This window comes from Diadema antillarum, unplaced genomic scaffold (assembly GCF_040938485.1).
Source record: "Diadema antillarum isolate AM-2024a unplaced genomic scaffold, OU_Dant_1.0 scf00000112, whole genome shotgun sequence".
In the NCBI taxonomy this organism is placed as follows: Eukaryota; Metazoa; Echinodermata; class Echinoidea; order Diadematoida; family Diadematidae; genus Diadema; species Diadema antillarum.
In genome coordinates this window covers 1238044-1258317 of record NW_027271001.1, presented here as the reverse complement: position 1 = coordinate 1258317, position 20274 = coordinate 1238044, and the positions used below count along the sequence as shown (strand labels likewise).

The following is a 20274-nucleotide window of genomic DNA, read 5'->3' as shown; positions in this document are numbered from 1 at the left end:
ACTCCGAACGACCGAAGTTTGTGCATGCAATTGCGCAATGCCAGTATCGGTGCTATATCCATAAACGTGTGGGACAATGCTACCACTGAGACAAGTGTGTGTGTGTGCGTGTGTGTGTACGCATCATACACAAACATTGTCACCGCGAGCTGCGGTGATTGGAGGAGAGAGGCCAGAAGACGCGTGGCTCTTTTGGCCTCTCTTCATGCGCATGCGCACTGAGAGAGTACGTCCATTCGGAAGCTCTCGTGGCTCGCTGGGACAGCCATTTTGGGTGAGGAGATAAGCACAGGGAGCTCTCTTGTAGCCTACCGTATTTTCGCTGACCCATTGAGCCAGCGTTATTCTCATTGGGGGTCAATACATTTGATACAGAATGGGGGAGGCAGCGTGTTGCGTTCGTCTCCGTGCCGCACAAACCACTCGCCACGACTGAGTGTCTTTAAGGCAAAGTACCATTGGTTTTATTGGTATCAGACTGCTGTCTAGTGTGACTCAGGCTACTGCAATCGAAGTAATACTCCACCTTATTAATGTAACCCTGAACAACTTTTACTTTTCTCTTTTAATCTCACATTATGAAGCCATCTTTCTGTCTATAGGCCTATATATACTCTCTATACCTATCTACAATATACCTATCTTTATCTATCTATCTACACAATCATATCTATTGATATTCATATATCTATATATCTATTGTATATATGTCTAATCTTTCGTTTTATTTGACTCTCTCGCAACACCATCTGCCGTTTATTATGCCCATTTTTTTTCATTGTATCGTTTGTCAAGTATGTTGTTGTTCTTTTCGTACTTTGTAGGCCATATCTACTCCCTGTCCTAGCGTGTGAAATTTAAGACTTCTTTGGTGTAATAATGATGTGTGATTAGAATTTGTAATTACCCTTGTACGGCCAATATGTAAGCAACTGAAAAGACATACTAATACAATGTATTTACATTCTGTGAAATTCTTGCTATTTCTCGTTTCCTTGTGCCTATCGATCCTCCTCCTTCTTTTCCCCTCCTTCTAACCTCCCTTTTTGTTCTTCGTCTGCATCTACCTTCCATCTACATACGTTCATAATGAAATACCTTTAACCTCAATTTTTTTCGTGGAACAGATTCAAGTTATTTCAACACAACGAAAATATAATGCACTTCCTGAACACTAAAGCAGTATAAAGTATTATGCAGTGGGATAATAATAAAATGAAGAGTTTGTTCCCAAAAACCGATAGGTCCATATTTGCCAAATGGATATATTTGCGATTAAAGGTCAAGAAAAATAAAGAGAATAATAAGAAATTTTTTGCTTCTTTTGACCATAACTTCAAAAAATGTACCTTTATAATATATGTAGTGACCAATATATGAAGAGTTTGTTTGCAAAAACCGATTAGTCCATTTTTGATGATTTTGAAGTACGGTCTCTGTCATAAAGTACAAAATAATACCTTTTAAATGATATATTGGTCACTACATATAAAGGTACATTTTTGAAGTTATGGTCAAAAGAAGCAAAATTTTTCTAATCATTCTCTTTATTTTTCTTGACCTTTAATCGCAAATATCTCCATTTGACAAATATGGACTTATCGGTTTTTGCAAACAAACTCTTCATATCATTTAAAAGGTATTATTTTGTACTTTATGACAGAGACCGTACTTCAAAATCTTCAAAAATGGACTTATCGGTTTTTGCGAACAAACTCTTCAAATAAACCATTAACAATGGTGATTCCGTGACTATTCCCCAAAACTTGCATTCTCTGACCAAAGTTATTATATATTATGATATTTCACTTTGTTGTAGCCATCATGCACACTTGCTAGCCTTACTCAAACTGGCGTGGATGGTGCATGGGGGCTCCAAATTTACACAGATATGAAATCAAAATAAAAAAATAAAGAAAGAATGGGGAAATGAAATCATTTCATTTCATATTCTTGCTTCTCTTCTTTTATCGTCTATCCTGATTAGAAGGCATTTTGGAACAGGGAGAATTTCAACCGCTCTGCAACCGGTGTTGTAGATTTTATTGAGATTATTTTGGTCATTGGTAGTTTTTATTATGGATTTTTTTTTTCTGTTGTTGCTGAAGGTTTTGCTCAATGCAGAAGATAGTCTGCTATTTGTTATAGATGAAAGTGTTTCAGTTTGATAAAAGAATATACAATTGGAAATCCTGTACTTCCCAAATCTTCGCAGATTCCTAATTCACAATTATCTTCAGATATTCACTTGGTATCGTAGTGAGCGAAAGCTTTTAGCAAGACTACTTGTCCAGTCTATAACAAGGAAAAACTGAAAAACACCAACTGACAATCTTGTTTGGGGAGCTGAGGGGGCCCGGGGCGCGTTTTTTTTTTTTTAAGACGGCACAGATTGGGGCATGGCGCGTGTTAAACCTATGGGAAAAACGTTGGGTTAGGGTTTTTGGTTAGGGTTAGGGTTAGGGTTGGGGTTAGGGTTAGGGTTAGGGTTCGGGTTAGGGTTTGATGGTTAGGGTTAGGATTAGGATTAGGGTTAGGTTTAGGGATAGGGTCCCCAATAGATTTTTAGGGTCCCCAATCTGCGCCGTCTAAAAAAAACACGCGCCCGGGGCGGGGAGACTACCCATAACTCAGTAGTGCCGATAGAGGACGCTACATCAATATGGCGGCGCCCATGGCAAAAAGACAACTTGACGATCATGACGATCGAGAAGAAAACACTGCTTGTGATCAAAACTCTAAGCCTTCCAAAGTGCTGTATTCAGACTGTGCTCGATTCTTGGATTGGTGTAGAGAGCAGGAAATTGATGTTAACCCTAAGGTATGGAAAACGTTCTTACTCTTAGCCTTGTTTATCAGTGACCAGCGAGCTACATGTAGCTACAGACTAACAGTTACAGTAAGGTAATCACACCCACAGATCACCCCATCCACGATCCACGAGCCACACCGCACGCACCGTACCGGTCGCGGTGACCACCTCGTGCTAGGCCTGCCATACCAGCACGTGGTTTGCCATCAGCCACGCTATCAACGATAACACGGCCCGACCAGTTTGCAGTCGTTGTTTTGTATAGACCTCATCAAGATTTAGAAATTTTAATGAAGTCAATCAGAGAAGCTTTGAAGGAAGTTGGTCTATCTCTCAAGAAAAGTATTACCAGGGGGATCCACTGTAAATTTACTGTATTGTAACTATAGTATACACAGCCCAGTCGCTGTGTAAGTAGCGCGACAGGGCTGTACCAATGGACCGACAAACACGAAGAGAGTTCAGCGATCGCATGGCGATCGCTTTGAATTTTGATACTTTAGTTCATTTTTTATCACCTCAAATTCGTCGAACGAACAAAATAATAATGAGACTTCATATATAATATGCTATCAAAATTGAAATTCACATTTTACAACTTACTGAAAATGATGATTTAATATGCAGGAAGTGCAAACGGTACATCTGATAATTGGCAGTTCACTCGATCTGTTGACCGTGCGTGCTGCTACCATAGAGCGCATGCATGCAGTAGATCGCTGCACTTCCAGCCATGCACGCCCACGCATAATTTGCTGAGTAGTCACTCGCCATTTTTGCATTCTGCAACGATGAACCCTGTGATGGTCAGGGACTCCTTCGCTGTTCTGCTGCGCTAGAAAGTGCTATTTTTTTGTTCAATGGACTTATCGTGAGGGCTCTCTATGTGGACTTATGAACCTTCTGTAATAGAAGTATGCACTTAACGTGAGTAACGTATAAATTTTGATAAGTTTTGTAGTTGTGTTGTGGTTCCCCACTTTGAAGGTGCATGCCTCGTTGGTCAGACGCTGTATTCGCACAGCGTACTACAGCATCTGGTTGGGCTAACTGTATTGTAGAGTCTTAACGTTAGCATTTTTTTTTTTATAATGAGAATTTATGATTACTGACTCTCTCATTGAGTCATTGTGATCAATGGCAATGTGAATTGGTTGTAAACAACCTCATTACTTGGATACAAGGGACTTCTCTCTTTCCTTCTCTTTAATTCTTCAAATCATAATATTTAGTTAAGATTTTAATACAATTTTACTATTTTTAATTCAAGATAATGAAATGTACAAATCAAATTGCATTCTAGTCTATTTGTTGGTTGGACTCTAACTGCGACCAGCGTGAACATGAAGCGTTCGGGCTCCATCTAACGTGCATACAGTATTAGCATAGAGTCTAGGGGTCTAGATACAATATGATAATTTCATATTTGCCAACATTTTTGAAGAAGTGCTAACATTAAAGTGGTAGATTTGCAAGGGAGCAAGGTGACTGAGACCGAGTGTGCATTGCGTGGAGGGGGGGGGGGGTGGAAGAGTGGTGTCCCCCTGTCCACGTGGCGCGTTTTGGTTTTTCAACTTCAAAATATGCACTTTGGTGCTTGAACATACTTCTACTTTTCGAGATAATCAATGCGCAAGGAAGGGGAATTGTGACCTTCATTTTATCTAATATGACAGGTTCGCTACAAAATCGGTTTAGGCCTATTTGAGTAAAATATTGGTATATGGCTAAAATCTCTAAAAAGCGGCAGTCTAACGCCCGTGCCCAAATCAGTAGAGTTGGCACGTATATATATTAACATGCTTATGGTGATGTATCAATTTTTTTTTCTTTAAATTGCTGGAGGCTGTATTTGGCCATTGGCCACCCGTTCATCATTTTTCCAGGTGACTGTCAACAGGCATGGTTCCTGTGCCCAGTGTGGCATGGTGGCTGTGGAAGACATTTTCAAGGGAGAGATTCTCTTCTCAGTGCCAAGAGCAGCCCTTCTTCATCCAGAGACTTGCTCCAGTATCCTAGCTTCTTGTCTAAAAGAGGGTAGGCCACCTACGTTGTAAAATGTACTTAAATGTAAAAAACCTGCACGAAGGTTTGACCTCCCGTGCCAAAATTCGACCAAGCGCAAAAGCATATAGATTTCTACATGTAGCCGACGGTCGAATTTTGGATGGCGTTTTTGGTCCAATTATGGATGGCTTGCTTTAGAGTGTTTTCTATCATGGTGGTTCCCCATTAGTTTGAATGAAGATGTGCTTTGCTACATCGATACATGTATCACTGTCCTTACAATAGGCTGAGTCATTATACCTCATAGCAGTGAAAAATGGTACCATTGGTAATGTTTCTTTGAAAATCAGTTTTATTCTTCAGAAATATCATGTCTCATTACTCACAATGTTGCGATGTCTTTGTAAGTTTGAATACTAGATCACTGATTCTTCATTGCTGGTAAAGTAGTAGAATTGCTATTTTAATATCAAACTATGGTTGTATTGTTTTCTTGCTGTTTCAGAATCCATTACTTGAAAAGCTGAAATTTTTGGCGCATTTCGCACACTTTGAAATTAGCGTGAATATTTGTGCAGATTTGTTGCTTGTCATTTGTCTATACTGTTTTATGTTTTCATTCCGCGGAATTAAAAGCCTGCCAAATTCATCTTACCCTGCTGAGTGCGAAAGATAACTTGCTCAAAAATTTCAGCTTTTACAGTAGCCTGTTAATGTAGGCCATGTACTGTGTGACCGTGCATCACAAAACGAACAAAAAGTCGCACGCACTGATTTTGTGTGAGGTCTGAAAATAGGTGAAAAGGGTCAATATGGTCAATCTTGGCTTTTTTTATATTTTCTGAAAGAGCAAGTCTTCTTCTACATTATGCTAAAATTTGGTATCATAAAATGAACAGGAAAGTGTGTTTTTAAGCAATTTATCTCGGAACACTTTTTTTTAGAATAGTGTGATTAGGTGTGTCTTTAGAGTCTCCCTTTCATTTCTTAAAAAACCCTGTACACACTCTTCACTTTCAACTCTAATAACTTTAGAAAGGATGATGCTACTGCTTTGAAAGTTGGCATTTATCATGGACAGAATGTGTTGATAGAACATGCTCTATTTCAGCTTAATCTGATAATCCCTTCATTGTGGTTAAACCTGTGGTTTTCACCCTGTTTTTTGTCCCATTCATTGCACAGGTAGCACAGCTTGGTGAAGATTAAACGCTTGAATAGACCCTGTGCTTCAGAGCCTCTTTTATCAGTTCACACTTTTCAGGAGTGTGCGCTTTCTTTCCAATATAGTAGATAGGTTGGGAGAGTCCATTTGATTTGAGTTATACATCATTTTAAAGCTTGAAGTCTGCTCTTTCAGAATATGCTCTTAACTGAAAATCCATGCCTGGCCACTTTTTCTGCGTTTTGTGGTGCAGGGTCACATATGTACATGCAATATTGATATTATTTTGGAATGAATAGATGAAGGGTACTTTGGTAATGCTAAGAGATATTCAGAACTTTGCAAACTTCTTCCACTGATGATGAAAGTCAGGGATGATTCATATTTAGCACAGTGCAACAGTCACATCCAAAAGCTCCGCAAATCCTGTGCTGTTTTTATTGGAAAGCAGCAGCAACAGAATACGGAGGTAATACATGTAAGTGTTTGAATGCTTGTGATCATCTTGCATCTCATGTAGTAAATGCAGAGAAGTGGTAGTCTTGGTTGACTTCAAGCTGATTTTTCACGCTTTCTTTCAGGTGCCTCAGAACTCAGAAGCGCAAGTGGATGGGTCCCCCTCATCTTGACTGTGATGTACGAGTATGGCAACGCTGAATCAAAGTGGCGACCTTATCTTGACCTTTTCCCAGATTACAACGAGCTGGACCAGCCAATGTTTTGGGACAGGTGGGCCCCATTTAAAATGATACGTTTTAGTTTTGTTCTTCTAAGAGGAGGAGACATTGGAGAAGAGAAGAAGATTCAGGAGGGTATTTTAAAGGGTTGGTTTAGTTTTGGATGAGATGGGGCTTCAGGTTTCCAATGTTTTTGTTTTTTATAACAACATTTTGAGATAGTGAGAAATCTCTTATGAAATATGAAAGAACATACATGTACAATTGTGAGAGGAATTCAAAGTTTATGTGATGAAAAATGGTTTTGAAATGGCTGAGATAGGCCTATCCAAAACAAAGCAATCCTAATAGAATGTAGGACCCATCTTTTGTTACAATCACTTTGTTTTACTTTGTTTTTTTGATATCTCAGCCATTTCAAAGCCGTTTCTGGCGTGTGTAAGAATCCAGGTGAGTCTTCTGAACAGTGTTGAATGTTATCATACCGTCTGTTGAGAATGAGAAGGACGTTAAGTGGTCTTGAACACTATGGGTTTAGTGACAACTTAAGGCCCTTATCATTCTCAACTGACGATACTGTCTGCTCAAGTAGAGGCAAAACACTCTGTCCCTCGGATAGGGCATTAAATGGAGGTCCCATGTTCAAAAGCATTGCGACTCATATATATGTAAAAGATTTCGCTTCATTCATTCATCCCAAAGAGCAGGGTGCATAACCTAGTAAAATTGCCCCCCCCCCCCCCTGCCATTGTGACCCCATGGAAGACCAGCTAGTGCAACTGAATATGGGATATTCAACCATCGTTTCTAATTTCAGATGGAAAATGACAACAATACAAACAAATAGACATCTGTTGGCTGAAAGGAAGGAGGCACCTTATAAAAAATTCCATCACCCATATGGTCATTTGGCTGACAACAGATATGTTGCATTTTTCATGTAATGGCTACTATGGAATGATACATTAAGCGCAGCCATGCTCTTTTCCTTGAAACGCAGATGCAGAGATCGATACAACTGCTACTATCTAATGATGATATGAATGTAGTCTGAAAACCACATATTATAGACTGGTTTTCAGATTTTCCCTTTGAAAAATAGGCAATCTATTCCAACTACATAGCTTGCTCAAGCATTGCTGAAGGCTTGCCTTATCTAATAATGGTAATAACTATAAATTTATGCTAAAGAAAATCTAATCATACACTTTGTAGAAAGCTAATTGAAAGAAGCAGATGACATTTTTACTTTGAGAGTAATGTGAGGCAATGGGGCCAGAGGCCCCAGTAGATTTTAAGATACAGTCAACCTTGCCTAAGTTGAATCTAGAGGGACTGATGAAAGTCTGTATGACTAACATGAATTTCAACTTACACAGGAGAGTTAACACATGTTTAGATACATGGGGGTAGAAGCTTTCTTCAACTTAGTCAATTTTCCATCTCGTGCAATGTCGAACTAGACGAGGTAGACTGTTTAGGGAAAGCACTATTCTGCTTTATACTTGGTATTTTGTATGTATTCTTGTTCCTCTTCTTCTCAATATGCAGTTCGTTCCTGAAACGGGAGCTGCAGGGAACGGGGGTGCCAGAGGTCGTAGCGGGAGACATCCACAAGATGACGCAAGAGTACGAAGAAGTGGCCCTGCCCTTTATCAAGAAGAACCCAGACTTATTCAGGTACATGGGGTTTGATGGACGGTCATTATCATATGTGGCTTCTGTTGAATAGGATAACAGGTGGACATGAAATGACCATTGCCGGTGCTGGGTTTTTAAAAATGGGGAGCCCCAGTCTATATTTCTGGTGCCACTTGCGGGTATAATCAACAGCCCCCTGGTTGCGACGGCCATGATGACTATTATAGAACCAGAAAAGGTGTTGAGGGAATCATGTGTTATAACAAGATCAGCCTGTCCTCAACAGGTTAAAATGGGACCCTGGCTTGCTGCAAAAAGGCATACACATCAATTTGAAGCAGAGCATCAGGTTTAGATTAAATTTGGTTTCCAATCACTGAGAATCCTTCTTCTGGGGCTTGTGCATGATTTCGGTGCTACTGATGAACTCCCCAAATGTAGTCTTGTGAATGAGGCCTGTGATATCATGATTCTGTGCTGTTACATTGAGTGACTATAGATACAAAATGTGACCATGCATCACAAAACCAACAAAAAGTCGCCAGACATGGAATTTTAACTCTTAACGTGCCATGGTCGCCGAACGGCGACCTTAGTCCTGACGTGCCATGGTCGCCAATCGGCGACTAAGAACAGCGAGAAAAACATTGATCATTTAAGTTCTTGTGGTACCGTAATGTGTTACACCAAGCAACTGCCAATGATATGTACTGGTAGCTGATTAGCATAGCCATCGTTTCCACTAAAAATATGAGCATGCTTACATAGGAAAATTTTGAGTAAATACACGATTTTTCAGCTAGATGTATTTTTCTCACATCGGGAAAATCTGCAGCCTCTGCGAGATGTGTATGGATCAAAAGTCTCATAGGTAAACCACGCGTGTGTATGCTATTGACTCTGCGTGTATTGTCTATGCGGTTCCACTCGCATTGTTCCGCTTGGACGCTGTCCTGCGGGAAGCTGCTTTGATTTTGTCCCTCAAAGAGGGTCAGCTTTCGTTCATCGGTCAAGTCTTTCATCCTTTTGTTTTGGTGAACGTCACTAATTATCCCCACCCTAGCATAGGAATTGCGCGTGGACAAAGGCCTGCCGATTTCAATAGAGTACGCCCGCCCGTGGTCCACGTAGACAAAAGGAGGATTAGCAGGTTCTTCCTTCTCAGGTGGACAAAAGACACTATTCCAGGGCCCGGGACAATTACTTTAGTTTCAAATACAGGATCTGGGACTAAAGGACTCAGATTTGGGAATTAATTACTGAGGCAGAAAGAGAAATTGCCAAGACAAAATAAACTGCTAGTATCTTTGGAATCATACAATTCTAGAAGGCAATTTTGTTATCATTTGAAAGAGGAAATGTTGCTCTAAAACTTTCTCACAGAGTCAAGGGAGCGTTCCATTGAAGAAAAAACAAGACTGACTCTTTTTTTCCATACTACACAAAAATTTCTAATAATTTTTTTGATGTATCAAATATTTCTGCAATATTTCAGATTCAGATAGATATTGTGGCAAACTGACTGCATGACACGAAAGAGCAAACATTTCTTGATATATGTTGTGTAGAACTCAATTCAAAACAGTCAATAGTTTCAGAGATATGGCAGTTTTAAATTTCATTGTCAGTCTAGTCTCGAAACGTTCTGGCGTTAGGTAAAAACCTCTGGCACGTTAGGGGTTTTGGGCCTGGCACATTAAGAGTTAAGGGCAGATTCATAAAGAGCAGACTCTAAGCTTTATAATGATGTATAACTCAATTCAAATGGACTCCCCTAACCTATCTAAATACTGGAAAGAATGCTCACACTCTGGAAAAGTATGAACTGAGAACAGAGGCTCTAAAGTACAGGGTCTATTTAAGCACTTAATCTTTACCAAGCCTTGTTAGCTTTGCTATGAATGAGACAAAAAACAGGATGTAAACCACCTGAGCAACAACAATAAAGGGATTATCAAATTAAGCTGAAATTAAGCATGCTCTATAGACACATTCTGTCTGTGCTTAATGCTAATTTCTAAAGCAGTAGCACTATCCTTTCAAAAGTTAGTAGAGTTGAAAGTGAAGAGTGTGCAAAGGTTTGCTTTTTTTTTAATTAAAAGAGCCTCTAAGACATACCTGATCACACTATACTCTACCATAAAGGGTTGTAGAAAATCTGTGGAATACCCACTTTCCCATTATTTTATGATCCCAAACTTACGACTAATGTAGAAGAAGAACAGTATGTAGGTCTTTCAGAAAATACAGAAAAATCAAAATTTACTCGGTTGATCCATTTCACCCTTTTTCAGTGCTCTCGTGAAATCAAGGGGTGCGACTTCTGTTGGTTTTGTGATGCACGGTCACATATGGAACAAAAGGGCTTGAAATTTTACTTGGTCAACTGTGATCACGCTAGCCAATTCACGCATCTGCCCTGTCTATGTATTTGCATTGTGATCGCAGCGGACAAAGGTCACCTCGCTCTATACCATGGAAGCCAAGGGTTTATAGTACATGTATAAGTACGTACGTAAGTACTTCTATGTTGTAGAAGAGGGCGGTTTAGTACCATGGGGTGGGGTCCTATGGGGCAGTTTGGGCACTACGGGGCTGAAGGCACTTACTTGGTTTATGCTCCCAAGTTCACCCAATCAGACTCCAGGAGTCATCAATTGAGGTATAGAAATATTGCATAGAAGAGGTCAATAGGAGATGATATTAGTTTACTTGGCTTTAAGGTTCTAACAGGTTTGTGCCATACATGTGTGTGAAGAGTAGTTGGTTCTTCAGGAATAAGAACTCTTCATCTACCAAATATATAAATCTTCGATACATATCATTTTACTTGATGAAATTATTAATAAGCTGGAGATTTGCACTTCAACTGTGTGCGAAGGTGCAGTTAGAATTATAAATTTTGTTTTGGTATATAGTTTGCTACTTACCATGGACCTTTATCATGTAAGATGCTTTTGTCTGTGAAAGTGCAGGTAGAATTTCAAGTTTTGTTTGGCTTATAAAGTATGTTATTTCCCATAGACCTTTATTATCAAAGTTGTTTCTTTTTGTAATGCAGCAGAGTTCTTGGAAAGGGATAAACATGATATTGCTCTAAACTTTGAAAATGTAACGTAAATGTAACTTTCTGCAAGGAATAATCAAGTGCTATAGATAGAGTTGCAGTTATGATGTGTATGCGGTGTAGCCAAGCAGTCTTTATTAATTCATAAATAGGCAGTGAGGGCCATTATCATCAATCATGCCCTTTTTTATCATGACAGTACTGAAGTCCACACCCTTGAGCTGTACAAGAAGGTGGTCGCGTTCGTGATGGCGTACAGCTTCACAGATCCTGGTAACGACGATGACGAGGATGACGACGCCGTCGATGATGACGATGATGATGATGACGATGACAAGGCGGGGAGAGGATCCTCCCGCGACCCGATGATGGTTCCCCTGGCAGACGCCCTCAACCACATCGCAAAGAACAATGCTCACCTGAACTTTGGGAAGGAGAGCCTGACCATGGTGGCAGTGAGTGATATCAAAAAGGTCAGTCGATGCATAACCACTGCTCAGCTTAGTGCACTGCTGATATGACGAACAAGGTTGTAACGAAACTCTCATTACAACAAAGTTAAAATTCAGGTCCCAAATTCATCACGTATTAATCATCTTTATATTCTTTAGTGTTTGGCCATATCAAAATTTTGATATAACAAAAGTAAGCTGCTGGTCCCCAAGGACTTCATCATGGCGGGTGTTGCTTTTAATGCACAGGTCTCGGTGCATTAGTAGGAATTGTGTGCACAACGTAACTATGGATTTGTTTAAGCCACGCTGCGCAGCTGAGTGTATTTAGACTAATTTCCATGCTTTAATACGAAATGCACATTATTCTTGCTGATGCATGAAAAAAACTTGTGCATCTGTCTTGTACAAAAATGGGGAAAAAAAAGATTTGCCAAAAATCCATATTTTGTAATCATATTATGTCTGCTATTAATTACTGACACATATCAAATATAGTGCATGCACTGGAAGCTGTACATTTAGTAATTACTGGATGTATTGCTAACCATCTCTTGCAAAGTGCACAAACTCTTGCTATAAGCAAATTAATGATAGCATGTTTACAGCATCTATCGTCATCATGATCGTAATTGATATTATAATTATATATAGTGCATGAGGCTGAACATGCACTATAAAAATATATAAGCACCGACAAATTCTGAATTTGTCCCGAAGGCTAGTTATATTCAATGAGGCTGCGGGCCGAATTGAATGTAACTGCCTGAGGGCAAATTCAGAATTTGGAGGTGCTTGTATTGTTACAGTGCAAGAAGAACTCATGCACTATGTGTTATATAAAATAGTATACATACCCAGGTGAATTATAAAAATAGGTAGAAATAGGGAAGTCCAGATCACTTACCAATACAAGTTTCTTTCAAGCTGTGTACAAAAATGATCCTTTTCCCTTGTAGACAAAATCCGGAAGTAACAGTAGAAGCTCTTAACAGTCAACAGTTAACACGTAATTAACGCTCTGGAACACCGAACACAAGATCCAAACATGAAATTCCATAATGGCATAGGCCTTTAACATAAGACCATGCCCATGTTGTACATCGTCATTGAGATTGTTCGTTTACTTCTGATAATAAATTTTGACTTTGCATCCATGAAAATGAAGTTGCTGGTTAGTACTTATGTTGGAACTGATGTTGATAGGAGAAGTGTGGGGTGACGCGAGTCCAGCCGTAACGTTAGGACTAGATGTAGGCCTAGATCTGCGAGCGACAGAGCTAACAGTAGTAGTAGTAGTACTAGGACCAGGACTACATGCAGGAGTAGGACCAGGTCTAGGCGCAACCGGATTCAAGCACATGCTTGTGGCAGGCGTTGTAGGCGTCGACTGGACCTGAGAAATGGTCAAACTCATTCGTCGCTTTTGCTCTTCCTCAACTCGAGAATAATGCTTTATGCTTGTCTCAGATTTGTGCCCGGAGATTGCCATTATATGGCGTGCTTCGAATCCAGCATTATCGAGTTTGTGAATTGAAGTTGCCCGAAGCCAGTGGTTGGTATACACTTTTAGAACAATGCGCTTCAGCAGTAATCGACAACATTTTGTTCGCAAGAGTATTCACACCTTCGGGAGAATTGTCGTACCATGGATGGCCAGGCCTTGTGGTTGCTTTTGGTTGTTGCCACAATGCATCACAGTGTGGATGTAGGTGTGAGACATATTTCACGAAAGATTCAACGGGGCAGTCATCCTTATGGGTCTCATACATACGACCTTGTTGACTTTGTTCATCATCAAGCCCTTCCCACGGTGATTCTTGGTTTTCATGTCTCTAGCCAGATACACATACCTTTGATTCGAAGAGTCAGTTGTGACAGCAAAATCTCCCTTGTTCATGTTGCGGAGATTTTCTCTTCCCCTGTTGCAGAAATGCAACATTAGATCTAAAAAAAACCTTATTCTGGAGACCCCTTGGTGTCGTAGGTGAGACGGCAGGTGAAGATTTGATTTTTGACATGTCTTCGTCGGTGATAGGGTCCTTATGCCATACGGATCCTTTCCCAGCCTCTTTCACTTTGTGTAGCACAGCTTTAAACATATCATTTGCACCTTTGAAGTCACCATCGCTACGAATGTTTACGTCAAGCGTTTGTTGAAAGTGTCGCTGAAGACCAAAACCAAGTGTGATCAAAGAGCGTATAGTTCCCCATTTCCCCTGCGCACCTCCGCGTAAAATGTATGCAGAAAGCGGCACAAATGTTGGGCTGACTTGCTTTCAACATCCGTCAGGCTGATTCCTTTTTCCGAGCAGTACAATTTCAAAATTCGAAGGGCGTATTTGATGACATCTTTTGTTTTCTTTGCGTCCTTATTGTCCAAGATGTCGCTTAGATCAGTTTCTGTTAGAGTAGCGAACCTGTTGTTTTCAGCTTCCATGTTTAAATGTACCGCCGAACCAGTCGAGTCCCCCACATATACGTAATAGTACATGAGTTGCTGGCGGCGATGGATCAAACTTCGATAATAACGATAGTATCGAAAAAAAGATATCGTGATTGTGGCGCAATCGCGTCGATAAGGTGCGGGATTCAGTACCCGATGATTAAAATAAGGGAGCAAAAACCGATATCAAATCGATTAGTCGGTTATCATTTTCAATCGTTATATTTTGCATGCACTATAACTTTTGTCATGCACTGCCGGCCCTGTATCATAAGTATGTATGCTATTTTATATAACAAACTTGTGTCCTGTAAAAGTCGGTGCACTGCTCTCGACCAATGCACAGTATTCTTGACCTGTTGAACCTATTGAAAGCAGGTACAGCGTAGCTTCTCTATCACTCCCGCACCATCAAGCATCAATTTTGTCAATGTTACATAATCCTTCCATATCTGTTGAATGTTTGTGCAAAATAGTAATGGGTTGTCAGAAATATTGCTGTAAATGTCCAAAGCAGTGTTTATGTTTCACCCAGTGGAATGAACGAAAATCAAGTTCCATAATTTGATTGATTTGGCACACTGTAATCAAAGTAAAAGAGCAAATATGAAGTGATGAGGATATTGCAAGGCATGCTCTGAAGATTAGAAAAAAAAATGTAAATGTTTATAGAAAATCTTAACCATTACTGTTCTTATCTTTTTCTTTCTTTCTTTCTTTCTCTGAATTAGGGTGAGGAAGTGTTCAACACCTACGGAGATCTTGCAAACTGGGAACTTTTGCACATGTATGGTTTTGCCGAGGAACATGCAGAAAATTGCTATGATACCGTGAGTATTGCCAGTAGTCTTTGTTAGATTTGAGGAATCAGTTTTAAATAGCTATTATCAGTTTACATTATTTATAGTAGCACATTTCAAGCAAAGATATGTTTTTGTTTTGTTTAGTTTTGTTTTGTTTTGTGTTTGGTGGGGCAGATATCGGTCAATGGTTAGTTCTAATCAAAACTTAGGATTATGAAAAATACAAGAAAAGGAGACATTATTGAAGCCACAATTCTCTACAAAAATGTATGAATAGGATCGCTCTCTATTTGCATTTATTTCTGTTTAGTTGCTATATACATGTATTGTTGCCTTTTAGTCACAAACTCAGGTGTAATTGCTTGCATCTTCAACAAGTTTTGTTGAATTGAAATACAAAATAGTAATTGTAAAGTTTAGAACGAAAAATAAAAGGGAGAAATTCAAAACTACAGCACACTCCAAAATTTACTGTTTTAGACCAGAAATTACCTGTGCTGAATATACTATCCGGATGTGATCAACAATCGGAAGTTGTGGGAAAGGACAAGTTAGCAGCCCGTAGACCAGGAAATACTACAGAGATGCTGGGGTTGGCCTGGACACGCCTTCCAAAAACCAATCCAAAATATCACAAGGGCAGCACTCATTTAGAGCCCATAGGGTAAAAGGGAACAGGGACTACCAAAAAAAAAAATAATAATAAAAAAATAGAATTGGAGATGGGACCTTTCAGGCTAATGTAGGTTAAGCTTTACCTGGAGGGAAGTGGAGAGACCGGCATGGAGCCGACCTGGTTGGAGAAATCTTGTTGGTGATCTTTGTCCCAAGAGGGATGATAGGCATTCATAAAATAAAGATTACTTTTTGTTGTACCAAGAATGTGCCATTAACCCTATCGCATATTCATTTCAACATTTCGTAGATAGCGGTCAGGTCCTTACGCTACGTGCAAATGAACGAGGTCATCTTAACACACTCATGCGCAACGCACGGAAGTCAAGCAGTATCTCACTTTCAGTGTTCACGTGCACACTTCTGGTAATGCAGAATTACTGTGGATCAGGCTCAGGCAGAGCGTGTATGCAGTAATTGGATCTTATTTTTCCCTTTTTATCATGACTGAAATATTGCCACATCACAATGGAAGTGCATTTTCAGAGCTTATGACTTGCCATTTCTTTTCCCAACAGGTAATAATTGCTGAGATCTTGACTATAGAACTACAATGTATGGTAGTTTGGAGATAGAGATATGTATAGGGCTCCATGTTTTTCATGTGACATCAAATAGAGCTTTCCCTGTGCATTGGCACAGCATTGTCAATACTTCTTGCAGAAATTAAATATCACTGCAGCCGTTTTAGATTCTAACTGTACAAGTCTGTCCGACAATAAGTAAGTCTCTCGATAAGTTACCCGTCTGTGTTCTCCTTGCGACGAGCCCAGGTGGACATTCCCTGTCAGTTCCTGTATGAGGAAGTCCTCCGCCTTCATCCAGACGACAAGGAGGTACTGGAGGAGAAGTGGACCTACCTCACTGAGGGGGATATCCTTAGGCCGGACGGATCCTTCATAGTGGGCGTGAGTGGGATTCTGACGGATGAGGAACTGTATACCGCCCTCAAGGTTGGCTTCAAAGCAATGTGTTTTACATGCTTCATACGTATAAGAAAACCCTATGTTATGTCTGTGTTGCTGTGTTGAATCAAGTTTTAATCACAAGAAAACGGTAACAATACTAGTCAGGCACTCCCCTGCCTAGTATGAGAGAAAAAAGAGAGAGAGAGAGAGAGAAAAGAGAATTACGGTACTTTGGAATGCCTGAAAATGAGTTTAGGATTTTGCAGATGTGCTCTTGTAAACCTACTTTGCATCCGGCAAAATACTCTCCTTGAATTTAGTATTGGTAACAGAACTGAAGAATTTCTGTGATTTTACTGCTTTTCCGCTTTATGCATGTCGCATACTTAGAGTGATAAAGCAGCAGCAAGACTTCTCTCAATACAATCTGTGAAAGCCATCCTGTCAAAGAATCTATTGGTTCATTTCAAGGAGGATTGTACTGTTGTATTTCTGCCATTATTCTGAAGTGATAATAGTGGTGTAGCCTTTGCTGTCTAAGACATCATACCAATGGCAAGAAAAAAAAAAAGAGGAAATTACTGCATTAGCATTAGGCCAAAAAAAAAAAATTGTTGCATTGGCGTAACCCGCCCGACCCTAAAAATTCCGCCGACCCCATGTTTTTTTATTATTTTTTTTTGCTATCGATATCAAATATCTTGTTGATTGCGATCGCGATCGCACAAACCCTGAAGTGGAAACGGCTCTGGGGATATCGGATGTACGAGGGAGAGATCTAGCGCCTCGCATAAGCCTTCCTTGATCAGTACGTCATCTGTTTCCAACACGGACATGTACTCTAACAAGATTTATTCAGTGTATAGCATTCAGACTGCGATGTATTGTGCACAGTTTTGCCATAGGTTTCTTGTGTGGAGAACTTACACGAATCTGTATATGTGGGACTGTAATAGAGATCGCCGTGTGCGATGAAAAGATCGTACATATGGGTCAATTTGCATCTATCTTATCTACGTCAAAATAGTAAAATATGAAGTGAAAACATTCAGGATAGGGATTTCAACATCTTTAAATTCTGTGAAGGGGTATAATTCCAGTAATATCGGCCTCATAAATGATTTGTAGAATAGATGAACACAGCACATTCGGTGCAGCAGTTGTAACTGTTTACTGAGCTGAGCACGAGTTTTACACGTAAAATGCAGGTAGCAAAAAAAAAAAAAAAAAAAAAAAAAATCCGCCCGACCGACCCTATTTGAAAATCTCATGTTACGCCAATGCAACAATTTTTTTTTTGGGGGGCCTTATGAGAGTAAATGCTTCTTGGTATCAGCTTTATAAATTGAATTGAATGTCCTTAATGAGTTCTTGCTGTGAGTTTGTCCTCAGAGAGAGTGAGAATTCTGTTTCTTGTTTCCCGTTTTTGTTTTCTTCTACCCTCCCTTCTCTGTCCCCCCCCCCCCCCCCCCCCCAGGTTCTGACAATGGAGAACGAGAAATTTGTCAAGTACCTCGAGGACGATGGCTGGTGCAGTGACGATGAGACAGACGAGTCCCTCGAAAACGGTAAGCCCCAGTCCTTTGTCTCTCATCTCCATTCCCACTAACACTAATATTTGTGCTTTGTTTTAGCATGCTTGTGTGGTGCCATTCACACTTGCACTGGTATTTGTGTTGTGTTTCATCATGCTTAGTTTATATCGTATCATACTTGCATTTCCTTTATGTGACGCAAAAATCAAATGGATGTGTGGTGTTAAATGATTTCCCTTTAATACAGTCTGTCACCGTATAAGAATGTTCTAACCACAAACATTCTTTTTATATAGATGAGGATTTTATATATTCCAACAGTTCAAATATATCTCATGTTTGATTTTTGATATCATGCATTGTCATAAATTGTCATCATTGCCTGGCTATGGACGTAGGATACAGCATTCTAAAGAGCCAGGTATGAGATGTCCAAAATGATTAGTTAAACAGATTCAGAAGGATTGACTGTACGTCTTTTTGTCTGTCTTGTCCAGAAAATCTCCCAAAGCTGCCAGAGTCCTGGAGAGAACTTTTGTCAGCTGTAGCCACCAGGTGTTTGGACGGTTTTGCCATAACCGCCCAGGAGGACCAAGGGACGCTAGCCGACCCCGAGCTGCTCTCCGAACTGAGCTCCCGATCGCGGTATGCGCTGTACGTGAGGACTGGACAGAGAGAGCTGCTGGAAAGATTGCGCCAGTTACACACATGACGTTTCTGATGCATGGGGGGCATAGAATAGCGCCCTCGCTCTGTCCGTTATAACCCAGTACGTGCTGTTGTTTTATCTGGATGAGAGACTTGCGAGAACAGATTCAAACTTGGAAAGCTGTTTTGAAATTAAGTGCTACCTCCATTCCCACATTTCTGACGTGAAATTACTGTTTAACGGCTGTTCTTGTATGATGTAGTACAGTGCAGTTGCAGATGCAATGATCGCCTCGCACTAGATCTGTCTGCACTCACCATCAGTGCATCCATTGGATGTTGTGGTCGAGCCTTAAGCGTTGCCATGGAGATAGATAACATCTGGACAGAGTACATCTGTCATACTTTTGCCTAACATGTTCACAGGCTCTCAGAGAATGGAGGGACCAGGAGAGACAGAAATACAAACAACAGCAGCAGCAACAACACGAGGAGAAACCAATGAAGTGTTGGTGTTGCAGGACTCCTTGGAGTTGAACTTTATTTTCAAACCTTTCATTTTATGATCATTCAAAGGTAATGTCCAGCAACACTTAAAGAAACATGTAGTCGTGCTCTTTATAGAAGCAGAAAATCAAAACCTAATCATTTTGAAATAAAGGAGAATCAATGAGAGAAACAGTAACCATGGAGATATGGACTTCGTGAGAGATGCTGGCAATCCTCAAGATGACGTGTTTTGCAGCTGAAGTGCTGCTGTAGACACAAACATGACGTGGAACAGTTAAGGAGTTGCGATGGGCTATCAGGCAGCTGTACACAGCGTGTTCGAGATAAATAACCCCTGCTGTGCTTTATTCACCCACCGATCATCATGTGTGCTGGAGTGGCTTCTTTGCCGACTGGCAAGGACGTCATAAAACTAGACTGCCAATGATGAGAAATTTTCTTTGTTTCCTTAAATGCTTTGAATACTCGCACTGACTCGGGTGTCTTTCCCTTTTTGTCTCTTGTTAGCATTAAGTACAACCATGACATACAAAATGAATGTACAACTCGATTATTCACTTCTATAAGTTTGATGCCATATCACCATCAAATCATGTAAAACATAGAATTAAATCAAAGTTTCCTTTTTCTTTTCCTCCTTTTTGGCAAGGAAACTGTACACAACAAACATTATATTTCATGAATGTAAAGCCCCAAATCTGTTATAAAAGGTTATCATTTTGGCAAATGGTCCTCCCAAAGCTCTGATGATATTATTCTATTTGTTGAACATTCAATATTTGATTAAAAAGATAACACAAACTTTTTTTGATGTTGGTGATTTTGTTGCATCAAACTTATAGCACATTATAATGAAATAATAGCACTAGAAAGGAGATAGGGAAGATTATGCTTAAAAACTGTGGACCACCATTATGATACAAGTGTA

The 20274-nt window shown here is 40.0% G+C and overlaps 1 protein-coding gene across 1 annotated transcript; it reads left to right on the top strand.

Moving 5' to 3' along the window:
• The first annotated feature begins 3603 nt into the window (after window positions 1-3603).
• On the top strand, window positions 3604-19373 carry LOC139719558 (N-lysine methyltransferase setd6-like). The gene is made up of 10 exons (XM_071630969.1): window positions 3604-3618; window positions 4699-4849; window positions 6566-6713; window positions 8213-8341; window positions 11569-11842; window positions 14999-15097; window positions 16519-16698; window positions 18131-18221; window positions 18686-18846; window positions 19263-19373. The coding sequence occupies exons 1-10, from the start codon at window positions 3604-3606 to the stop codon at window positions 19371-19373; spliced, it is 1359 nt and encodes a 452-aa protein (XP_071487070.1).
• The last annotated feature ends 901 nt before the right edge of the window (window positions 19374-20274 follow it).